At 33.1% G+C, this 23,923-nt stretch overlaps 1 protein-coding gene across 1 annotated transcript; it reads right to left on the minus strand.

The window, feature by feature from the left end:
- Window positions 1-1,952: 1,952 nt before the first annotated feature.
- Window positions 1,953-16,611, minus strand: LOC135842809 (uncharacterized). Its single transcript, XM_065360453.1, has 7 exons — window positions 16,317-16,611; window positions 8,589-8,744; window positions 8,306-8,493; window positions 4,420-4,590; window positions 4,090-4,340; window positions 3,761-3,965; window positions 1,953-2,158 (listed from the first exon to the last, which is right to left on the minus strand). Exons 2-6 carry the CDS (start codon window positions 8,652-8,654, stop codon window positions 3,862-3,864), a joined length of 780 nt encoding a protein of 259 aa, XP_065216525.1. The 5' UTR covers window positions 8,655-8,744; window positions 16,317-16,611; the 3' UTR covers window positions 1,953-2,158; window positions 3,761-3,861.
- Between the last annotated feature and the right edge of the window lie 7,312 nt (window positions 16,612-23,923).

A 23,923-nucleotide genomic window follows, 5' to 3' on the forward strand; every position in this document is an offset into this window, starting at 1 on the left:
AACTTTCAAATTATATTAGATTATTAAAATATCTGAAAAAAAATGAATTTCCGCTCCGTTACCTACTAAGAAAAAAATTCTAAATTTCTTAAAACCCAAATCAGAATTGATTTCGTTCAATAAGTAGGTACCAAAATTCCATGAAATAGTACACTTACTCTCAGGACCAGGAAATCCAGCTTGTTTCAGTTACGAAAATGATCACAATGATCACCAACACGAACCACGTCCAGATTCATTTCAGATGAGGACGAATATTGAATAACTTTGTATGTTATTTTTTAATAATGTTCTATTGGTGTGACTGGAGCACTTTTTAAATTAAATGTACATATTTTATTACCAAGTAGGTATCTGTTGTTGTTTTTGTTTCTTAAAAAAAAAAAAAAAATGGTTGAATTGTTTTGATAATTAAATTTAAATCAATAAGTACCTACGTAAGTAAAGTGTGAATCTTGTAACATTTCTATAAAGTTCTATAGTAATTTTTTACCTACCCGCATATAAATCTGTTTGACATTTTTTTAAAAAAATAAGAGGAAAACAAAAGCTAGAAAAAAATAAAAAAATAATTTTTGCAAACATTTATTTAGGTAACACGAAAATGAAATTTTATAACGCTGGTAACAACATCCGAGTAAAAATCGTGTAAATGTACAAATATAAGTATATAAATAAAATTAATAACCACATTCAACGAGAGAAAACAAACATTTAAAAAAAAAACAAAAAGTAACATTACCGATAAAAATAACTCGAATAATACACAAACACACACAAAAACGATTGAAATTCGCGAATAAAATTATTGCATTAGTTAATAATACGTACCATAGTAGGTACTTTTGACTTAAAATTTACAAATCCAAACACACTCGTAAAATATAATATAGGTAATGTAAAAATTAACAAAAACAAAAATAAAAGTAAAACACATTTCAGTTCGTTACTTTGATGCTAATCATCAAAGTTACATTAAAAGGTAGTACATACTATATGCCAGTAAAACACATACGAATATAGGTAGGATCGTACATCAAAACTGTTGTTTATTATAATATGGTAAACCTCAAAAAGGGAGAAAGGGTTATATTCGAACGTTACCAACACACATTAAAATCATTCTACTCGTTGGTACACCAGTATAGATAGATAGGTTAAGGTACATACATTGTACATATATCGACCATCAGATGGTATAGGTATGCGGCACAAACTTTCGACAAAGAAAAATAAATACTATACAGATCACATGTTCTAAAATGTTGAACAAATTTTGTTCGGTCGAACTTTCCGTTTGATTCGTTTTTAGCCACTATTCAGTTTTCATTTCTAAAGGGTTTGAGTTTCCTTCATCCTTTATCATGACGATGAGAAATAGACAGAACACGATTCTGCGCAATTCCTGTGACCACATGTGCGTTTTCTTTGTAGAATACAAAGTGTCCCAAGGCGATTGACGATGTCGTTTGATTTCTGTAAAGCATAGAAAATGTTTTATCGACGAACGTCGGCTAGGCAATGTTGATGGATGAACAAATTTCCACGTTCGAGTCTTCGCCATCTATTTTAGATGAATTGAAAACAAAACACTGCTCGAATTGTTTTATTTTTTCAAATACCTGAAATAAGTTGGGTAGGTACTTTTAAAATAGAAAAGTATTGTTGAGAATGCGTTATTAAATATTCATTCTTAAAAAAAAAAAACTTTGGTAGTCTCGTCTACGTTTACTTTTGAAATTTAATTTAATTGCAAATACTTGTTCGAGGAAAACTTTATAATTAAAAAAATCAGCTTGCAAATTTATTTCTTTTTGCCAAAACTTGATAATTTTACCAAAGTTACAATTAGTGTTTTGTTTTCTTCGTTTACATAAATTAAGTAGGTAAAGATTCAAGCTAGGTAGGTGTAATAAATCAACTTATACTCACCCAAAGATATGTAAACTTGGTATGTTCTTTTGAAAATAGTGTTTTGAGTAAACTCAGTTGTCCAGAATCTTGTCCTTTATTTTAAACGTTTCCTCGTTCTGTGTGGATGTCGACAACGAATGATATAAAAATGATAAATTATGGTAAGTTTTTGGATAATGAATTTTAACATTTCTTGATTACGTGCTGTGATATTGTCCTTCATTCTTTAACGTCAGTTTGCTTTCTGAAAAATTATAATATTATTGTTAGAAAAACTAGAAATAAAAATGAAAAATCAATCATTAATTTTATTAATTTAGTTTCTATTTTTTATACACTTTCTATGCCCATTTTTCAAAAATGCACGACTAGTGGTATTTATCATTTAAATCAGGAACTAAGGATCCTTTCGAGTCCCAGTTTGTGAATTTGCAATTTTTAAATTTTGAAACTTTCACTTTCAGCTTTAGTTTTTAATGCAGATCTTTTCATGCACATTTTTTTTCTTTTTTTTTCAAAAACAAATCTGAAAAATTGTGAACTTTTTAGAAACTATGGATCCAAACTTCATCAAATTTCATAACAAAATAACATTTTAGTTTCTTTTTTTATTTCCCTGGAGAGAAAATTGCACGTTTTCAGAGCAATTTTATGTTTAGAAAGGTAAAATTGAGTGATTTGTGAGGGATACTTCATCACAACTTTTTATTATTTTTTTAAAACCTTTTTTGTGATGTTTTTATTTTTTTTTTAAATGTTGAGTAAGAAAATATTTTTCTGAGTTTCTTTTTAAAAATACCTACTGAGTAAAGTGAGAAAGTTGTAATTGAAACCAAAAAAATTATTTTTTGAAATTGAGGAAATTGAGGACTGAACTCAGCATCATTTCCACTGAATGGAGAAGAAATATTATTTAAATATTAAAAATTAGAATTATTAATTCAATTGTACCTAATAGTTATATTATTTTTGAATTTTTTTGAAATGAAATTAATTTCCAACTTTTTTCCACTTTAAGGTATAAGTAATTTATTTCTTTATTTTGATTTTTAAAGACTTCATTATTTATCACTTAACAAGTTCGGTTTAACTCACGAAGCAAAAATCACAAACAACCGAAGCAAGTAGGTAGCTTCTTTTTAAACTCTTATTTGACAAAAATAATAAATAAAATGAAGCACGAGAGAGCATTACGTTTGCTGTTGTGCGATAGAATAAAATATTACTCCTTTAAATTTCATCGAGCAAACCGTCTTACACTTGAATTGTGTAACTGCATCAACAGTTGGAAGGCGGTGAACTTCGACCAGGAATCTCGCGGGAGAATAAAGAAAACCAAACTGTGCCAGGACATCCTTATCAGTTCTTACTTTTTACCACTTGTAAGAAGAGTATACGTTACAAATAAAACAATACAAGTGGTTGAAAAGAAACAATTGAATGTCACTTTAATAAAAAAATAGCATTCTTTTTCGCTCGGAATTGATTTTTTTAAACGGTTTCTAATGCTGCGTTTTATTTTTCATTTGTACCTAGTAATTTACTTTTAATTTTTTTTTGAATTAGCCAGAAATAAGTCGTAGATACTAGATAGTCATTTTTGATTTGAAAAAATTGCACGAATACCTAGGTAGATAAAATATATTTTTTCCCCATTATACCATTTATGCATATAAAAATGGAAAGAACCCATTTTAGAGGTTCGTTGGTTAGGTAATAGGTAGGTACTTTAAGCTGTAGTTTTTGGGGATTCTTTGTAAAATGCAAAATGCAAAAAAAAATGCTCTAAATAAAAATTAATCTGAACTCTTAGTCTATTTTTTATCACATAATTTACTTGACTCACCTTTAAATGAATTTTTTATCTACATGATGAATATGTACGCATGATTTTTCTATACGCAATCGTGGTATGATGTTTCATGAAATTGACCATCAGCTTGAGACTCAGTTTGGCGGTGTATTATGATAATAAGAAGAGTAAAAATGCGCCGGCTCGTTGTAATTATTGCGATTTAACGAATTCATAAGCTCTTCGTTCTGGGTACGCACTAAAAAACAAAAATAAAATCAAAATTGAGACCATACAAAGACATTTACAATACCTACTTAGTTATCTATAGGTAACATAAAATGATCATGATTTTGATTATACATAAATCAAAGCATACAAACCCATTTGATCGATAACTGGAGCCATACGCAGAGTAACTCCAACCAAAAACATACAAGTCAGAATTAATAATCCCGAAGTGATTATTATTGTCCATCGAGCTCGTGTTGGTAAATCTTCCGGATCTATCTGAGAAATTTTTTTCTTCTTCACTGATTTTTTTCGTTTTTTACGTTTTCGTCGTTTAGAAGATTGCTCGACTTTTGAACCGGATTCAATATCCACGACGAGGTATCCTTCTTTGGGTTGTTTCCTGAGTAAAAAATTGTAGACCAAGGCATAAGTAGGTAAGTAGGTATTTCAGAATTTATAAATTACGAAAAGAAACTCACGATTTTCGCCCTCTTGGAGGATCGTCTTCGGGAGATTCCATATCCAAATCTTCGGACCATTTTTGCACCTTGGATATAGATGATGATCGTTCGTCGTGATGCGAGCTATGCCTGGGACAGTGACGATGGTGATGGCGATGCTGATGGCGAGGTGAATGTTGGAGACGTGATCTGTAATTTATTTATCCATAATTTTGAAGTGTTTAAAAATGGAAGAGTCGAAATGGTGGATTGGTGAGCTGAGAAGGAATGAAGGAAGGAAAGGTAAGTGAATACCAATACAGAATTTTATAGAAAAATTTTCTGAGGTGAACTCCTGTGTTCTCATTAGAGAAAATCTAGGGTATAAATAAAGGTATACCTAGAGATGAGAGCATCTGATACTTACTAGGAATTTTAAAGAAACAGATTTGAGCTGAAGTAGTAAAATTTAAAACTTTATTATTTATCTACCTATTAACTAAGTTGGAGGGCTGCAATTCGGGATGAGCCATATTTTTTGAACTCTCTATTTGTTTTTCAAATCGATTGGAAACGGTTTAGAGCTATTTCGAGGACTTCTGGAGTCTCCAGAAAACTTATAGAAATTGAAATTTCTACAAAATTTCACTCAATCAAGAATGAAATCCGAAACAGATATGGTTTGTACTGTATTTTTGACCCGCCTCTATTTCTCTCAAGTTCATTTGAAACTGTTTCGAACTATTTTGAGTAGTTTTGGAGCTTCCAGAAAATTTTTGGAAAATAAATTTTCCATGAAATTTCAACCAATCAAGTTGAAAATCTAAAATTTGCTTTGTGCCCATTCGTTGACCCCTCCTCCCTCTTCCTCTATAAAGTCAATTGAAGATCGTTCTGAACTATTTTGAGCACTTTTGGACACTCTAGAAAATTTCTGTAGATGAATAACATTTCGGTTTTTACCAAGTCTTTGATCACTTCCCATCCTCTTTCATGAAATCGATTCAAAGTCGCCGTTTCCGGCTATTTTTAGCAATTTTGGAGCTATCATGCAAATAAATGAAATTTTCTACGAAATTTTCACCTAATTAATTTAAAAATCTGAAATTTGGTTCTTACCAAAATTTAAACTCCTCTCCTCTTCTATCATGTTAATGGGGAGTCGTTTCGGAAATTTTCAACAGTTCCAAAGACAACAACAAATTCGTAGATGAAAAATTTTCTCGAAATTATAATTGAGTTTTGAAAGCAGAAATTTGATTTGCATCAAATTTTTGAACTCCCTTGGCTCCTTCCCACTTTCTTAAGTCGATTGAAAGCCCTTTCCAGTAATTTTGAGCATTTCTGAAGACTCGAGCGAATTCTTGAAAACAGAATTTTCTAAAAAATTGACCCTAATTAGGTTATAAAATTTGAATTAGGTGGATTTGTAGGTATACCATATATCTGACATCTTCTTCCTTTCTCAAGTCGATGAGAATTCGTTTCGAGCTATTTTATAGGTAGTTCTGGAGCCTCTAGCAAATTCATACAGATTTGTATTAAATTTTATAGTCCCGAAAATTCCAATTTAGAATTTAAGCGTTTGAGATTTTTAAATCGTTCATTTTGGTATCCATTTTATTCAATTGCAACAAAAAAATGTAGCTATTCAAAATTCGAATTATAGGAGGGGGAGGGGGAAGGGAGAGGGAAATGTGAAGATGGGATCGAATAAAAACGCATTTAAAAAAAATAAAAGTTTTAATGCATAAATAGTAAAGTAGGTAGATCACTTAATTTGGATCAATTATGACTTACAGACAGAAAAATTTTTATTGAAAATTTTCCAAAGCTCTGACAAATGAGATGATGCCTATTTTAATTGGCAAAAATATTTTGCATTTGGAGCGAAAAAATGATAAGAGTACCCAGAAATACACCAAACAAGATTTCAGGAGCTGAATTTCATTTTTCAAGTTTCAATGAATTTTTGAAAATTTTACATTTCAGTTACATATCAAAACAATAAATTGCGATAGATAGGTACGTACAACTAAACTTGGGTTTAAATTTAAATTTTCGACATTCCAAATCAATTTTTGAGAGTGTTGAGCTGTTTTCGAGTCCTTAATAAATGTTTGATGTTTCTAATTCACAAAAAGAAATAATCCATAAAAATGGTTCCAAGGTATCTTCTGAAAAGGAAATTTTAAACCACAAATCAGATTAAAAATTGGCATATTTTTTTGAAATTCAAGTCTGACATAATGACAGAAAGTCGTTTAGTTTTTTTTTTCAATTTTTTAAAATTTTGACAAAATGAACTCTGAGGAAAATAATTAAACGTGATCAAGTTTGATCAATCAGATCTCCTTCATTGGGTAGGTCAATTTGGATACATGGAATGTCCAAATTTGATCACATCAGATCCAATCATTTACTGCTGAGATCAAGAATTGATTCAAATCATTTCAAAGCCAGGTTTGAAGTTTGATATTCATGAGAGGTCTATTGTCGATATCGACGTGACTTGGAATGTCAAGAATTGATTATTTTTTTCCTCATTCTCGAAAGTCTGGTTTTTTCAAGTTTCCAAAAGTGCACTCAAATCTAGGTATATTTTTAAAATAGAATTACTTAAGGTGTATCCCAAAAGTGGAAAATTCAAAAATCTCCCCAAAATTAATTGCTGGGCAAAAAAATTCAAAAGTACGTGGGTCACATGGTAGGTAAGTATATAAGGTTCCTATCCCTGGAATTTCTGTAAAAAATAAATGAAAATTAAATATTAAAAATCCATTTTTATCTTTGAACTTTCTAGATTATTTTGATATAATCACCTTCAAAATTCAAGCTCCTTGTCATATCTTAAAATTAGCTTTGCGATAGGTAATGATTTTCTTTTAAATGTGAAAAATGACTTGAATTTCGAAGGTGATTGCATCAAAATAATCTAGAAATATCAAAAAATAAAATGGATTTTCAATATTTAATAAATCTTACCAAAATTCAAATTTGGCAAAAGCAGGAATTTTCGAAATTTTGACTATATGTACTAACAAAGTTTTTTGGTCATTTCTGCAAAAAATATTAGAATTTTTTTAATAATGTCATAAAAAAGGTATTTTTCGAAAATTTTGGTAAAAAACAGGACTATTTTGGCAATTTTGACTAAAGTTGGAATTTTTAAATAATTTTTTCAAAAAAACTTCTGTTTAATTTTGACATAAATGAGACTTTTTTGACAAATTATTCTGGCGATAAGACTTTTTGAACATTTTGGCAAAAAACAGGCGCTTTTTTGGCAATTTTTACAAAAAATATTAGGACTTCTTTGATGACGTCAGAAGAAAATGTACCTATTTTTCGACAATTATGACCAAAAACAGTGCTTTTTTGGCAATTTCGACAAAAGTTAAATTTTAATTTTATAGATTGATAGAAAGAGGGTACCTACTCAGTAAAAAAACACATTTCGGTGAAAAAAAGTTTTTGTGCACAACCCCTCAATCTGGAGCTGTGGTGGTTCAAAGCTTTCTTGTGTCAATCTTACCCTCACCACTATGATAAAAAAAATTTGAAAAAAATCGTGTTGAAAGACCGATACTTCCCCTACACATTCCGTGTGGTACCAGAATTTTCTCCCCACTACTCGTGGATATCAATTTTTCCCTCAAAAACGCGTTTTTTATACCTACTGTCCAAGGCAGGGGGAAGGGGTGTTGAGGGGCGGAAATTCCACTCGAAATTTTTTTTGGAGGTACCCAACAATAATCCATCATAATTTTCCAAACCTGGAAACCGGGCCATCTCGCTTAATTTACCTGAGAATATCGTTTAAATGTCCTGAAGATTTTGCTCTAGCAATTTCCATGAAATTTAATCCCATAACTTTATAATACTTGTTAATGAGTCAATAGAAAAAAAATCCAAGTAGGCTTACCTTTTATCGGGTGGTTCTTTCTCTCTCGAGTATTCGGTAGAGTCTGACTTATCGGATGGTATATTGTGTTCGCAGGTACTCATAGTTCTCATAGCCATGATTTTATTGTTAATCAAAACGGTTAACAATTTTTGAATAGTGACCGCATTCCAATGAGTTCCTTCGCCGAAATACCCGTCGTTTCCATCCTGCGTGAAAAAAATACACGACATAAAATTTACCCCTCAATGTAATAAACTAGGATGAATTTGAAACCCATATCTAGGAAATATATTATCCTTACTCCGAAATCGTCCGCCGTTGACACCGCTTTATCTTCCATGCCAGACGTTTCTCTTCCATCCGACATATTGAAATAATTTATTGGCCATGTTTATGGAAATATAATAAAACGAACATGTTGATCAGGCCGGATTCAATTTCAACGCGCGAACATGTCCTGTTGGTAAAATAAAGCATATAAACAAAACACGTGTGAAAAAAAGTTTTCAATTTTAACAAAAAGGTCCTAGACAGCGAACATTATCGCATCCATCATTGTTGATCGAAAGCCTCGCGTGGATGAGCTTTCAAGGTACACCTAACTCGAGTTAAACGAGATTTAAACATCGACAAATATAGGTAGATACCTTACTGCTGGTACTATGCACATTTCTTTTCGCGAAAATATGTACAAGTACGACGAATGACGAGATGAAAAAATGTTTTTTAATTCACCTCTACCTTACTTCTCCCATACCCGAATCCCAAAACACTGAAAATATTTCTGTCACTTTTCGCCTCTCGAGGGACTAGGTGGGGAAAAAATAAAAGCAAGTTAAACACCAAACAAAACCCAGAATCCAATTTTCCGGGCGCAATGATATTTGTAAATTTAAAGTGTTTATTTTACGAGTGAAATGAGTACGCGAGCGGAAAATACCTCGTGTGAGGGTGCTCGAAAAATCCCATTCAATTTACACGCGCCCAGCCACCTTTCTTCGACTGAGCGGTGTGCGCCGTTTTTCAGACGTTATGTAATATTTGGTCGATTATTTCTTCTCTCGTTGGGCATCATTTTTCTTTCTTTTTGATTTTTTTTACTCGTATTATCGCCGACGACGCTACGAGGAAAAAGAACGGTAATTATGAACGAATAATGAGCAAAAAAAGTGTACAATTCGAAGGTCTAAATTTATTTATACGAATTCGTCGAATAACCAGGTAAATGGAGAATTTCATGTTGAAATTTTTTTAATACGATTTTCAAACCGGTAGAAGTGGTAACCCTGAGCTGAACTTCGCGTATTTCTTTTTCAATATAATGGAGCCTTTTTTTTTTTTGAGCAAGAGAAGGGAGAAATTTACTCGAAAGCTGGAAAAATACAGATTGCAAATTTAATTAAATTTGTCATATCGATTTTTTTACAACAGTGTTGCCCATTATCGTAGTTTCTTCTTTGTTTTTTTAAAAGGGTTCATTATTAAAGAGTTTCTGTTTCAGCTGCATTTATAGACCAGCCTAGCAAATTGTTCCTGAATCAATTTTTATGTCTCAGGTAGAATTAGTTGAAAAAATTTATAGAGCAAAATTATAGTCTTGCTGGGAATCCCAGAAGGGTTGAAAATGATGAAATTTGGTTTTGGGAAGTCAAAGAGATCAGCATTTCATCGATTTGCATAATTTGGACAGTTGAAATTCTGTTGCTATAAATTTTGAAACAGGTTTATGTATCGTAAAAAAAAAATGTTTTCCATAAAAAATAATCCAACAGATTTTAAGTGAATATGATACCTTTTTAAATATACCTAAGTATCTAAGAACTCACTCATTTTAAATTTTCTAAGAGATTTCAATTTCTAGAATGTGTGGAAAATCACCCCGAATTATCCACAATCATTTTTTCGCTATACGAGTAATTCGTGAAGAGATAGCTTTTCTTCTTTCTGCGCATTCTTTATACCCTTTTTAAATTTGATGCTAGACAAACAATATTATTAGGACAATATTTATTTAGTTCCCGAAGTACACACTTGTTCGTTTTTCTACAACGGTTGTTTAATTTTCCAATTTAGAAGATATCATTTTTAAGAGTAAGTAGTAATTCAAAAAAAAAGAAAAGAAGGTAGGCGAAATTGTACGAGGCTGCTTTCCGTTTATGATGAAAACATTGATTTCCTAGTAATACGAAGAGTCATAGAAGTTCAAAATGTACACGGAATTTCAAATTGTTACGTTCAGATACGCTAGACGATAAATATTTCAATTTTCCACATAATCAAACCAATTAAAGTAATGGACCATTTTCGATTTCTCAGAATGATGCACTGTATAAATAGCATAGCCATATAAATACCTACTACTTCGGTACTTCCACGCGAAAGAATAACAAGCTGACTTGGATTACGTTATATTTTAAACGAAAATCGTATTTCTGAGTACCTACATCAATTTGGCATCCGAATTTCAACACATATTGTCTAGAATTACAACCGGTGAAGACTGAATGAAGCCTATGAAGTGTCCCAACTGGTGGAAAACCTTTTGGAACCGAACAGAGCTACCTACTTAACTCAAAAGAGCATACAAAAATACATCAGACGACAAATTTTCGTGAAAAAGTGTGTTTTTCGATTTTTGGAGAATCCTTAAAAATCAAATTTGGGTCAAAAATGTGAAAAGAATCAAAATTTTGCCAAATAAGAAATCTGAAATTTGAGTTTTTTGACCTACAATCTACAAAATCTGTTGGTGTTGGTTTCGAGCAGATTCTGGAGCATCTAGAAAATTTTTGAGAAAAAAAATCCCATAAACGAAACTCGCCAATTTACGAGTAGATATGTTTTTTCTTGGAGCAAATCCTGGATTCAGAATAAATCGAAAATTCTGCTCCAAATAATAAAATGTGATGTAGCAAAAATTAGACTAAAACTAATAACGTAAACCAAATCGATTTTTTTCACATCTAAAAAATTTTTTGCTCAAAATGTAATAATTAATTCAAGAAATACCCATTCTTTCATTTTATTAATTTGTTTCCTCAATTCCAATTGTTAATTATCTTTTAAGCCATAATTAAACTTCATTAATCACCGATATGGATATTGTCTTTAACTTAGAATTTTGAAACTGGATATCTATAATTTTAAGGGACTAAGGGAGGGAGTAAGTTCACAAATGTAAAGACGTCCAGTGTGAATACCAAGATGCTATTAGTAGTTTCATAAATAAGTTAGCACTGAATAAGATGTTTGAATTTTGCAATTCGCAACACTGAATTGAATTGAATCGAGGGAAACTTCTTTAAAATGGACATCTTCTCGAATCGAAAGTTAATTTTCGAAAAAAATCAATTATTTCAAGGGCCGAAGAAGAGACAGCATTTTCGAAATAAGGAGAAATATCCAACTGCTTATTCCGTGGTCGTTGTTTCTTTTTTCCTGAATTATTTCAATTAACTATACCCATTTTCATTCCATAATGAAAAATGTTCTTCCGTAGTATTAATTTTGTACGATGGTTATTTTTTCGAATTTTTTGTTCCAAACTTGGTAGCCTCGTAAGGAACTCGAAATCTCATTGAAATACGCCTAGAGCTTCGATCTTTCCTCATTTCATTTTCATTCGAGATACCAGACAGGATAAAATTAAAATAAATTAAGCTAATTTTTTGTATTTGTGAAAAATTTTCTAGTTGATGTTTTTTTCATTTTCCACATTCTGTAATATTTTCCCCAAATCAGGTTGGGTAGTGACAGGACTGGCAGGAGCAAAAAATACATGACTTCTCTTTGAGGGCATATTTCTCTCCTACAGGGGCACCTCCAGAGTTGAAATTGTTTCTAAGAAGTTTTCATTTCAAAATGAAGTTACTTGCTGAATTTGGTCAAAATTCACTGGCTTTTTTTTGATGATCCACCCAAACCTGGAAATAAATTGTAATATGCTCACCTAACTCGAATTTTTCATTCTTGAAAATTCATTGCGAATAGAATTTTTGAAGGTTTCGCAAGTGAAAATTATTAAAAAACGATTAGAAAGATTACATTTTTAGAATTTTGAACTTTGAAGCCCGTAAATTTCAAAAATTGATCATTAGTTTTTGATCCAAGCTGACAAAAACCGAAACCAAAACCCATAGGTGCTCTGAAAGGGGGTTGTGGGGGAGTGACTCACCTCCAAACAAAAAATGGTGGAAAAAAGTTAGGAATTTTTGGGATACATTGGGTGTACTTATTAGAAAAATATGGCAATCTTGAGAATAGTTGGGAAGAATTTGTGTAAGTTGGGAAAATCAAAAAATTACCCAAAAAAATGAGGGGTTTACTCCTTGAATTATAAATTTTCAAAAGCTTTAGCTTTCGCTGTGCTTAGTCCCAGACCATTTCCCTTCTAAATTTTCTCATCCTAAGTCAGAGAGTATAAAAATTAACTTCTCATATCAAAAATAATGTTGTTACAAGTATACTTGAAATTCCCCAAAAAGAAGGTCTCTTTCATTCCAGTCAAAATTTTTGAAAACATAGATATAATTTTGTTCTAAAAAATTGAAGAATTGTAAAATTTTGAGAGCTTTTGCCCTCGCTTTCTCAGATTTCACCCTCACTTCGCTCGTACTAGATCATTTTTCTTTTCCTTTCTCTCACCAAAGTTTGTAAAGTGTAGAAAAATCGACTTTTCGTATCAAAAATGATGTTGTTTTACTTCTGAGGAATCATTAATTTTCAAAAGCGTTTTCTCTCGCTTCGTCACTCAGCCAGATGTTCATCCTGCTGCCCAATTTTCCAATAATTTTCAAGACTAGAAAAATTAATTTGAGAAATTTCGGAAGCACGACCAAATCAATTGTAAAATTATTCAACATTTTTGTTTCCAACTCCCTTTCCAAAATTTGCTCAAACCTCATCTGACCAATTAGCTGGAATCTTTTTTTGGCGAGGGAAGGAGGAGGAGGAGGAGGAGGAGGGGGGGAGATGGAAAATCGTAGGTAAAAAGTTGGGGAAATCTGGCGAAAACAGTAGGGGAAAATTTCAGTCCTACCCCTCACCTCCCCCTCCCCATCACTTCGTCACACCTCTGCTAACACCAGAACCAGAACCAAAACAGAAACCTTTATTTTTAAAAAACCAAAATCATTATACAAACGGTATCAGCCTTGCCATGGCATTTGAAAAAAACATTTGAATAGGCAAAAAAAAATTTTTCATGTTTTGTACAACAATTTAATTCAACAATAATTTCTATATCAGCTTAATAAATTCAAAAGATAATGACAAAAAATCAAAATATTGAATTTTTATAATAACTAAAAGGTATAGGTGAGGAAGGAAGGAGACACCTTAATTGATGTCGAGGAGCATTGCCGTTTGTTGAGACATATTCTATTTGTGTGCGAAACTTTTCCTTTGTTTCAATTTTTTTACGATGACCTCTAGCAAGACTAGACTGCATTTTCCCATAATATTTTGAACCAATGGGTAATTGGGCTCTGGGTGCAGCGAGAATTCTCCAGAGAAGGAAGAGGAGGGATGAAAGATTCATGGCAAAGGTCGAATAAATTTTCCCCTTATTCAGTGATAACATTTTCCTTTTTCGGTAGGAAAATGGAAAAATACGTACTACTTACCAACAATCCCCTCTTCTACCAAATTTTCAAATATTTCTAGATGATTTTCAAAAAATTTTGAATGGATTTTCATGCACAATTCAGCAGGTAATAAAAAAACTATCAACTTTTAGGAAATTGGGGGTTTTGATGTAGAATGATTCGATTTCCTGAAGATGATGATCTAGTTCTTACACCATTTTTGGGCGATTGGGTATGTAGATCTAGGTTTAGTCTGAAACGATTTGAAATCAGTTTCTAGGCGATTTTGAATCATATTCCAAACAATTGTGGGTTAATTTTCACAATTTTCAAATGGTCCAGATTTTCCCCTTGAGCATTCAAATCCCCATATTTTTAAAAAATTGTTCAAAATCAATGCACAGTCGAAAAATCCTCCAAAAACCAAATTTTCCAGAAAACAAGAACTTGAAACTTTTTACGATCAAGCACGATGAGTTAAAACCTAATTCAAGAGTACCTACCTCATTTTTCAGATTTTCGAGTACATCGCGTTTAAAATCTCGTCACTTGGAATATATTAAAACACGACGAATTTTTATCTTTTCATCGAAATTTGTCGTCAACTTAATTTACGTGCACTCAATATTCAAGGGTTTGAAACCGTTCTCCGCCATAAGCTATAAACCATACCTATACGTAGATATACTTTATAAGTTTATGCATACATCGTACCTATAGGTAGGTATATGTAGCCATATTGTACATAAAAATCAATCCTACTGCACCTTGGTTCTCCCTCCTGTCTCTTTTCTATATCTATATGTATAGTAGAGATTCTCGTCTACGACCCTTTCGCTGCAAAATACCATACGACGAAAAATATCTCGTACTATATAAGCATAAAGCTCAACAGGAAAGAAGAGCGAGAAAAGCTCTTGATATTTAGCAAGAAGAGAAAAAAAAAGCTCTCGTGTACTTATCATTCTATTTTGTCAACTTTTTTCATCTATGCGAATAAATAGTCAATACGTATAAGCTGTTTGACCCTTATATATTAGTTTTTTTTTCGCTACTGACGTCATAAACCGTGTCGAGGTATTACATAGATGATGCTGCTGTGTACAGTGTGTGTATAGAGTGTGTAGAGTGTATCCTGTATAGTACGAGTATAGGTAGGTAGGTAGGTAGGTAGGTAGGTAGGTATCTATCTATCTATTGTACATATAGTATAAGCTTAATACTATAGCTTTTCTCGAGGGGCTGTTCTTTTATGACACTGTGTTATTGGGAATATACAAACTTTGTCAGAGTGGAATTTTAACTATGATAAAAGTTTCGTTGGTATGTGGAAAATGATGAATCTCATTCAACCAGGGAAAGGAGAGGGAGTGAGCTCAACTCTTTACCAACCTGTAAACGTGTGATGAAGCTGAACTCATAATCTGCATACCTAACATACGTAGGTAAAAAAAAAATAAATCAATTTTCAGTTATCGATTCTCGTTTTAGGTAGATTTTCAAACAAATAGGAGAAAAAAACACCTCCATCAAACACACCTGCGTTCCATCTTCTGATACCAACATTTGTAGAGAGGAAAAAATCAAAATAAAATTGATAAACAATACCAAGTCGAGCATTTATAATCTTAGCACTGTTTTTCTGGTTCGTATTGTAATAAATGATACGTATTACTTTAATGCCTCTGTCATTAGTTATAAATAAACTTACGATGTTGTGGCGAAAAATTATTACTGTTGTTATTACACGAGAAGAACCGATGCTAGTGCATCATCATCATCAAATTACCATTATGTCTTCGTTCCAATAAACCAGCTCAATTTGTTTATCGGCGGAAAAAATCTCGAGCTTTTTCCCTCGATGGTACTTCCAATTGAGGGGATTTCCTTCGCTATAGTCGAATGAAAAACTACTCAATGGTGTGAGAAATCGATACGGATGCAATTTTTCAAAAAAATGGCCAAATAAGAGCCATAAAAATGACATCGTTTACCGGTTCGTTAATTCTAATTGCGAGATGGTAAAGTTCCAGTAGTGAAATGCGACGAGATTCGCGACGTTTTGGTCAACGAATGATGGGAATTTCTACAGCGAAAGTTGCTGCAGGCCCCCTTAGGACCCTTAAAACCAATTACGTATACACGAGTTGTGAGGCTGCCAAGTGAGATTCTCCTTTAGATTCGAGTCTCGTTAAACGATCGAGTGAGAATTAGCTACGAGTTCGTTTAAATACACGATGACGAAGATTAAACGAAAGGAAATTTCGAGTGGAAAATATATACGTCTTTTCGTAGAATGAAAGTACATACGAGTACGAGAGAAAATATTCATTTACGACGTCATCGTCTCAAATTACGAAGACAACTTATTCCAAGACGTAGATATATAAAAAATAGGAGAAAAAAAGGTACCTACAAAAATAAGTACAAATAATTCAACTTACTCGTTAATTTGGCTAAAACAACACATATCGCGTCGCAAAATGCAGTATTTTTTTTGAACGCGTAGCAGTATAGCAAAAAAAAGCGACTAGCGAGAGAAAAAAAGAACGCGATGGTCGGAAAAATGGTTAAAAAATATTATGAAGCGAACATTGAGCTGTAGTGGCGATAACACGAAAGAAGTAGCTACGGCAGAAAATGGTGCTGTAGCAATCTGTGCGGGATACAGGGCTCAAGCTCCTCTTGCCGTTCGATCGGCTCCGTCCACACTCCACAGTTTCCAGGCACAGATGAATACACAGTAAGCACCTTCGCCGCAATAATTTAGGTTACGCGCAACAAAGCGGTGTGTATGCAGCGGGTGACCTGCGCCCCATCTCGCAGTAGTACTCAAATTTTGCTGCTCGTTGTAGTAGTAGACTAGTAGTTGGGTAGTCGTCGTCGGCGCTAATTTTCTCGTCAATTTTTTTTGCACCGTTTCCACTTTCGCGAAAGGGTTTTTTTCCATCGTATAGTTGCCTTTTGCGAGCCTGTCGCCGTCGTCGACGTAATCCAAAGTCGCCGACATTTTAGTAGTACTATTTTGAAATGCTTACTGCGAAAGTGGACGTGGGTTTAGGCCTTTTTTTTGGGTCATGGTCGTGTAGGCATCCGGGAGACGATTCTGTTGAATAAGATTTTTTTGTAATTTTCCGTTTTTTTTTTATACGACACGTGAAGATGTTTTTTATGTGAAATTTTAAGATAATTTGATGATTGGGGAAATAAAGAGGATTTTTAAAAAAATAAATAAAAAAATCGTTGCTCAATTTGTTAATTATAATACTTCCAGTGAGTATATATTATCTTTAAAAATTAGAGAGGCACAAAAATATTTCATCAAAAAAAAACACTTAAATATTAATGATTTTTTTTGGTACTTACATGTTTTAAAAATTAAACAAAATTCTTCATTTCAATTTTTTGCCAAAGTATCAAAATTAAATGGGTGGTAAATAAGTAGGTAACCCATAAAATACCTGGTTTCCTGAGTACCTAAATATGAAAAAATTCATTCAATTCAATACCCAATTACCCAGACATATAATCTTAATCCTAGGTGCGATGGGGGGGGGGGGGGTGAGACAGGTTGAGGTTGTTCGCACATCCCATACCAACTACGCAATTGCCAAGGCTCCAAACTACCCATTCCATGTGTTATTCTGTGCTTACCTTGTAATGCACCGCATCTTCCTCTGTACAGCCAGGTCCCAAACTTGTCTTAAGGTTAAGATTTGAATGGAAAAGATTACAGCCTGAGGGGATCAGTTAAAGCTGCCCCCTCCCCCACTTTTCAATACATTTATTGGATTTACATTAAGATTTTGTGGGGCAGTTGGTGCACTTGCTTAGGGCTACTCACTGATTGTGCACTAGATTAGGCCAAAACTATTTATGAAGTGTGATATTTTCAAGAAAAAATGTAGGGTTTCACAGAATTTCAAGATTTTAGATTTTTGGTTCAGGATTTCAATTTCAATTTCATAAATTGGGTTCTAATTTTGTGTTTGGGATAAAATGGCTCAGTTTTATGTTTGCCCATTTGAATGGTTTAATTTTATTTTTGGAAATATTTTAGATTAAATCATTCTTATTTATACCTACCTATTGTATTTAGGTACATACTCCTTAGGTCTGCTGGGTAAAAAAAATGTAGGTATAGCTTATAACTTAGGGGTAATTCTTATTCATCTTTGATGATTTAGTCCTATTCATGTTTTTGGTCTTCCTTTTCATCCAAATGCAGACTCACACCATGATGTCTATGCTCTAGAAACATCTGACAATTGCTTGTCTCACAGTATTCCAATCCAATTTTATATCTATTTGGCATTTAGTCAGATACTCTTTTCTTTGTTTAGAAGATTATCAAATCAGATTTGAAATGGTACTTTTTTCCTAACGCAACAGTGTTCAACCACTTTGTGAAGAAATATTACTGGTAGCCCTGAAAAGAGCCGTTTTAAAGTTGGTAAATCAGAGATTTGCATTATAATTGTTTAGGGTAAAGAAATGTATTTAAGGTGATTAGTTGCATTAGCTTCTTATTTGATGTACCTATTCTTTTTTGTGGGCTTTCTCTGATTGTTTGTAAAAAAAAAAGAACAATTAGTCCTGTGCTTGTGCAGCTTCAAGGTATGTACTCTGCTCTAAAAGCCATCTAAGCATCATTCTCCATTCTCTCAGTGGATATACCTAAAGCATCAGCCATAGCATAGTGCTTCTAGTAAAACCTTGCTTTTTTCATAAATTAGCCCTCCAGTTTTGGTAGCAGGCTATCAGCTTGTAAGAGTTTGTTTTTATTTCGACTATTCTTTTTCCTTTCTCACACTGTGTGCAGTCTGGTGGCATTTGGCATTTCCAACACATTGTAAGGTGTTGGCTAGCAGAGCTCACCACCATGTGGTTGCTATATATTTTTACAATGTACAAATCTTCAACTGCATCGAGTTGCTTACATGTATTGAAGGGTAATCTTAGCGACCATGGGTGACAAGTGGAAGTTGTCACGAAATAGTGAGTAAAATGTACCAGCATAAATAGTTTGGCTGAGCACAAAGATCTCAGTTGTTTTAAGTTTGTGCTATGAGTGAAGTGCCTGTGCTTGTTGTTGTTTCTTTCCCTGGTCACCTAGGATATACCTGCCCCATTGATGAAATACAGTGGTTGCCGCTTATTATCATTGTGGTTATTAGAATAATTCGCTTAATAGAATGGAAAGTCGTTGGAACGGAACGGTTGTATCTTTTTACATTGAATGGTTTTCGCTTTATGTGATAATCGAAGGTGAATAAATCCGGTTAATGGGATGGAAAATTTTTCAAAAAGTAACAAAATCAATGAAATAGGCATATTTTTTGTCAACAAAAAAATCAAACAAACAAAAAGTCTCGTTTTTTAACCAAATAATTTTTAAACATCTCACATTTTCAACAAAAATTGCAAAAAAATTTTGCTTTTTGGTAAAATTGTTCAAAAGTCTTGCATCATCAGAGTGTGAGGTGATGAGAGTTTTTACCAGTAGGTTCAATGATTTTCATTGCCAAAAGTTGCAAAAAAAAAGTGTTGTTCTTTTACCTAAAAAATGCAAAAAAATCTCTCTTTTCGAAAAAACTTACAAAAAAGTGTCATTTCTTTGCAAATAGGTAATTCACTTAATTGCCACATTTTTGATTTTTGAATAAATTCTCCCAATAGTATTGCTAAAGATTTTCACTTTTTTTCAAAAATTATCAAAAGCCTCGCATATTTTTCAGAAATTGCCGAAAAGTACCATTTTTTGCCAATAAAGTTCTGTTTTTTGCTAAAAATTGTCATTCTTGCTTTTCACCCAAAAATTCCCACCTTTTTATACGTTTTTAGGTACCATTATTAAATGTACAGCATACAAGTTTAATAAATCGTATTTTTTTGATTCTTCGTTTATTAGAATTATTCGCTTAATAGAATAGCAACCACTCCGTCCCAACCCGATTCTATTAAGCGGCAACCACTGTATTACAATTACTTACAATCTATTATGTGAATACATAAGTTATCTTACTGAGTACACTGATACATGAATACTTGTTTAGAATAGGCCTTGTTTCAATTGTTTGCAATTTTGCATGATATCTTGGTGCAGTATGTTTGCAAAGCACCAAGATATGATTTTAATTAGGATGGTAATTTTTCTAAAACAGTGGTATCTTTCTATTACGCGCATTGTACGTCTTGTCAGTGAGTCAGGACCCTGTGGGGGACTCAAAGGGGTCCCCACTATGCAGTATGTGTGAAGAGCTGTACTGGTGGCAATGTGGTCCCTGCAGATAAATCTAGGTTTGGTGCCTAGGGCATCTGCTATGAGATGACACTGCTAGTTGGCTGTTCAGGATCATTCCATTATTCTGACACTAATGGGTGAACCACTGGTCAGTTATTGGCACTCGGGTCCAAAGCAATCCCACAGTTGGTCCGTGGCTGATACATCTTGGCCTGAGATGGAGGTCTTTAAAGTTTCATTTATGAGAAGAGGCTATTTACAAATACATATTTTACAAGCCTTGCATGATAGATGTGTAGTATGAGTAGAGTATGTGTGTGTACTCAAAAGCAATTATTTCTATTACAGATCGCTTATCATTCATCCAAGTTCCAGCCAAGCCAGAACTCCGGACTTGACAACCTCAATGATTGATTGATTGATTTATGATATTTAATTAGATCGATACTTCGATGGATCGTAAATTTGCAAACTTACTCTGTTGATGATTTTTCCTGACAAATACTTATGTTCTTAAAGCTAATAAAGAGTCATTTTTTTGTAATGGTTGTTTCTTGACTTAATAGTGCAGGAGATTCGGCATGTTACCAGGAAAAAATTGTTACAAAAGGTTTTTTTTGGCTCAATGTATTATATAAGGTGTCCTAAAAAACATATCCAAAATCCGCTAAAATCCGAGCAGGCGTTCACCCCTTTTTTGAAGCTTTTGTGGACGCCCCCCCCCTAAAATGAGTTGTGGTAAAAATTGCAAACGAGGTGTCAAAAAGCATTAGAATTTAACGCTGAACCCGAATATCACATTTATTTTTCCATATTTTGACTTTGAGTTTGAGTTTAGAGGCTCAAAAGTTATAAAAATGTCATTTTTTGAAATTTTGCCCAAAATTTACCGATTTTAACGGAATTTTAGGAACAAAACGGCTTTAAATGGCCAATTTGAACGGGAAAATGTTTTATAGAAGGTGGTGGGAGAAGATAAAAGGATACATGTGTCATATTCAAGGTCAATTGATTATCCAGAGCCATAAATCAAGTGTCAGAAATCGGATAAAATGCGACATTTACTCTCGTTTTTTTTGCTCTAGCCAATTATAGCATCACAACCCGCTCTAATTGTCAAAAAATTCCAATTTAGATTTATTGCAAAATTGACCCCGCCATCCCCACCTCTGTGTATGCTCCGAACACCATAAACCTCGAGCAAATACTCAAAGTGGTTAAAACCTGCACTTACGGTCTCAACTTACGTATGGTGCAACGTAGGTATGTTCATATGTTGTAGTCTGTGTTAATCGCTGAAAAATTGAAGAAGAAAAGGATTCAAAGGTATTGCAGTTGTGACTGGGGAAATATTGGACAAATTTGTTCATTTTTGTGGAACTAGAAATTTTCCAACCTAGCCTTAATAGAACAATTTTTGATGACTTTGAATTGTAAAATGGATGGCTTAGTATATTTTTCAATGAAATCTTATAACGAGAAAATCGGGAATTTTTTTGAAAATGAGATAAAAATATTAATTATTCAACTTTCCCGGTTTCCGTTTGTTTAAACCTACGAATGATAAGAAATGGAAACCAAATTCGAAATAGGCCTACATTAAAATTATTGAATAGGGAATCGTTATACAGGCTATCAATTGAGAATCTTCAAAAAAAAAATTTGTTTCCTTTTTTTTACACAGACGATCATAATAAGATTACCTATACTTCAAAAATTGGGATTCACTTTTCGCCAACAACACTCCCAATAATAGTTTAAATGTGCAAAGGTAAACAATTTTGTGGAAAAGGTGGTAAAAGGAAGTGAAGAGATGATTCATAACTACATAATTAGATTTTAAAATCCTATTATAGTTAGGCGCATGGTCAAATTGATGGATGCTGCAATTCACTTTCTATCACATGAAGTATGGATAAGTACATAGGTACCTAAAAAGTTTGATTTAAATGGAAGGAGTGGTAATGGCGACTCATAATTTCATTATATTTTCATATTTAACAGTAAGGCACTTCATTTTGTGTGATTTTACCATCAATACTTACAGTGATATATAATTATCCAATGTCTTTCATTGCAGAAATGTGGAAAATTTCATGATTTTTAGGTTAAATTTTTATTTATGCATTCTTTTTTTTTTTTTACATAATTTGCATTTTTAAATAAGTACGTAGCCACCTAAAAACCTACTATTATTAGTAAGGGTGAGACTGGATTCAAATTTGCAAAATAATATATATCACATTTGTTATTTGTTGCGATTTCACTGAATGTTTGACTGTAAATAATTTCTGCCCGGACTATTTTTTGTGTAAGTACATACCGCTATTTCCATGGTATTGCCCAACAGGACCATAAGAGCAGGTTTTGACCACTTTGAGTATTTGCTCGAGGTTTATGGTGTTCGGAGCATACACAGAGGTGGGGATGGCGGGGTCAATTTTGCAATAAATCTAAATTGGAATTTTTTGACAATTAGAGCGGGTTGTGATGCTATAATTGGCTAGAGCAAAAAAAACGAGAGTAAATGTCGCATTTTATCTGATTTCTGACACTTGATTTATGGCTCTGGATAATCAATTGACCTTGAATATGACACATGTATCCTTTTATCTTCTCCCACCACCTTCTATAAAACATTTTCCCGTTCAAATTGGCCATTTAAAGCCGTTTTGTTCCTAAAATTCCGTTAAAATCGGTAAATTTTGGGCAAAATTTCAAAAAATGACATTTTTATAACTTTTGAGCCTCTAAACTCAAACTCAAAGTCAAAATATGGAAAAATAAATGTGATATTCGGGTTCAGCGTTAAATTCTAATGCTTTTTGACACCTCGTTTGCAATTTTTACCACAACTCATTTTAGGGGGGGGGGCGTCCACAAAAGCTTCAAAAAAGGGGTGAACGCCTGCTCGGATTTTAGCGGATTTTGGATATGTTTTTTAGGACACCTTATATAATACATTGATCCAAAAAAACCTTTTGTAACAATTTTTTCCCGGTTCGGCTAATTTTTGGCTTAAATCTCCTGCACTATAAATTTAAATTAGCCTTGTTGAGAGGCTCTATTTTTTAACTACATTTTACAAGCTTGTTGAATTTATGAAATCATCTTCTAAAGGAGGATGATCTTCTTCTTCACCATAAATCATGGTCCACCAAGCTTCTTCAAGTTTTACAACGAATGTACATACACCTAGCTTCTTTAAATTCTTTCACAAACACCATAATTCTGGACAGCATCTTGAACAGTGAATAATGCAGAAGAAAGTAGAACCTGCCCATTTATGGTGAAAAGAGCGAGAGTACCTAGCCAATCACAAGTCACTGTATGGTACTACCAATCAGAGTCTTCTGAAAGTGTACCCAAGTGCCCCATATACTACTAACAACAATCCTTGTAAATTTTGGTTAAAATTCAGGCCCCCTATGCCTCCCTGCCCCCAACAGGGGAAGTAGGAGTTCCATTGGTAGAAAATTTTTTGCATCAATGAAATTTAATGAAAACGAAAAAAAAACAACAGAAATTTCAAAATGCGCCATTCAGCTAAATTTCAGGTGCTGAATTTCATTTTTTGATTCTTTGATGACGACTCACAACAAACTAAAAAATCAAAAAAAGAAGTATTTTTTTAAAAGCCTTATAACGACTTACATATCTAAGGCTGCGGTCAAAATCGAGTTAGCTTAAAAATATAAAAAGTACCTACTCTGTGGGAACGTGACAATTATTTTATAGCTTTGCAGTTTCGTACACACAGTTAAGTATCTGTAAAACGAAGGCGTTTTCTTGAGATTACGTTTATCC

The sequence above is a fragment of the Planococcus citri genome, chromosome 4 (genome assembly GCF_950023065.1).
Source record: "Planococcus citri chromosome 4, ihPlaCitr1.1, whole genome shotgun sequence".
In the NCBI taxonomy this organism is placed as follows: Eukaryota; Metazoa; Arthropoda; class Insecta; order Hemiptera; family Pseudococcidae; genus Planococcus; species Planococcus citri.

Coding starts and splice junctions, on each gene's coding strand:
- LOC135842809 (XM_065360453.1), bottom strand. CDS start 8,654: ATGTCGGATGGAAGAGAAACGTCTGGCATGGAAGATAAAGCGGTGTCA. Junction 8,494..8,588: donor CAACGGCGGACGATTTCGGA/GTAAGGATAATA, acceptor TTTTTCACGCAG/GATGGAAACGACGGGTATTT. Junction 4,591..8,305: donor AAAGAACCACCCGATAAAAG/GTAAGCCTACTT, acceptor AATAAATTACAG/ATCACGTCTCCAACATTCAC.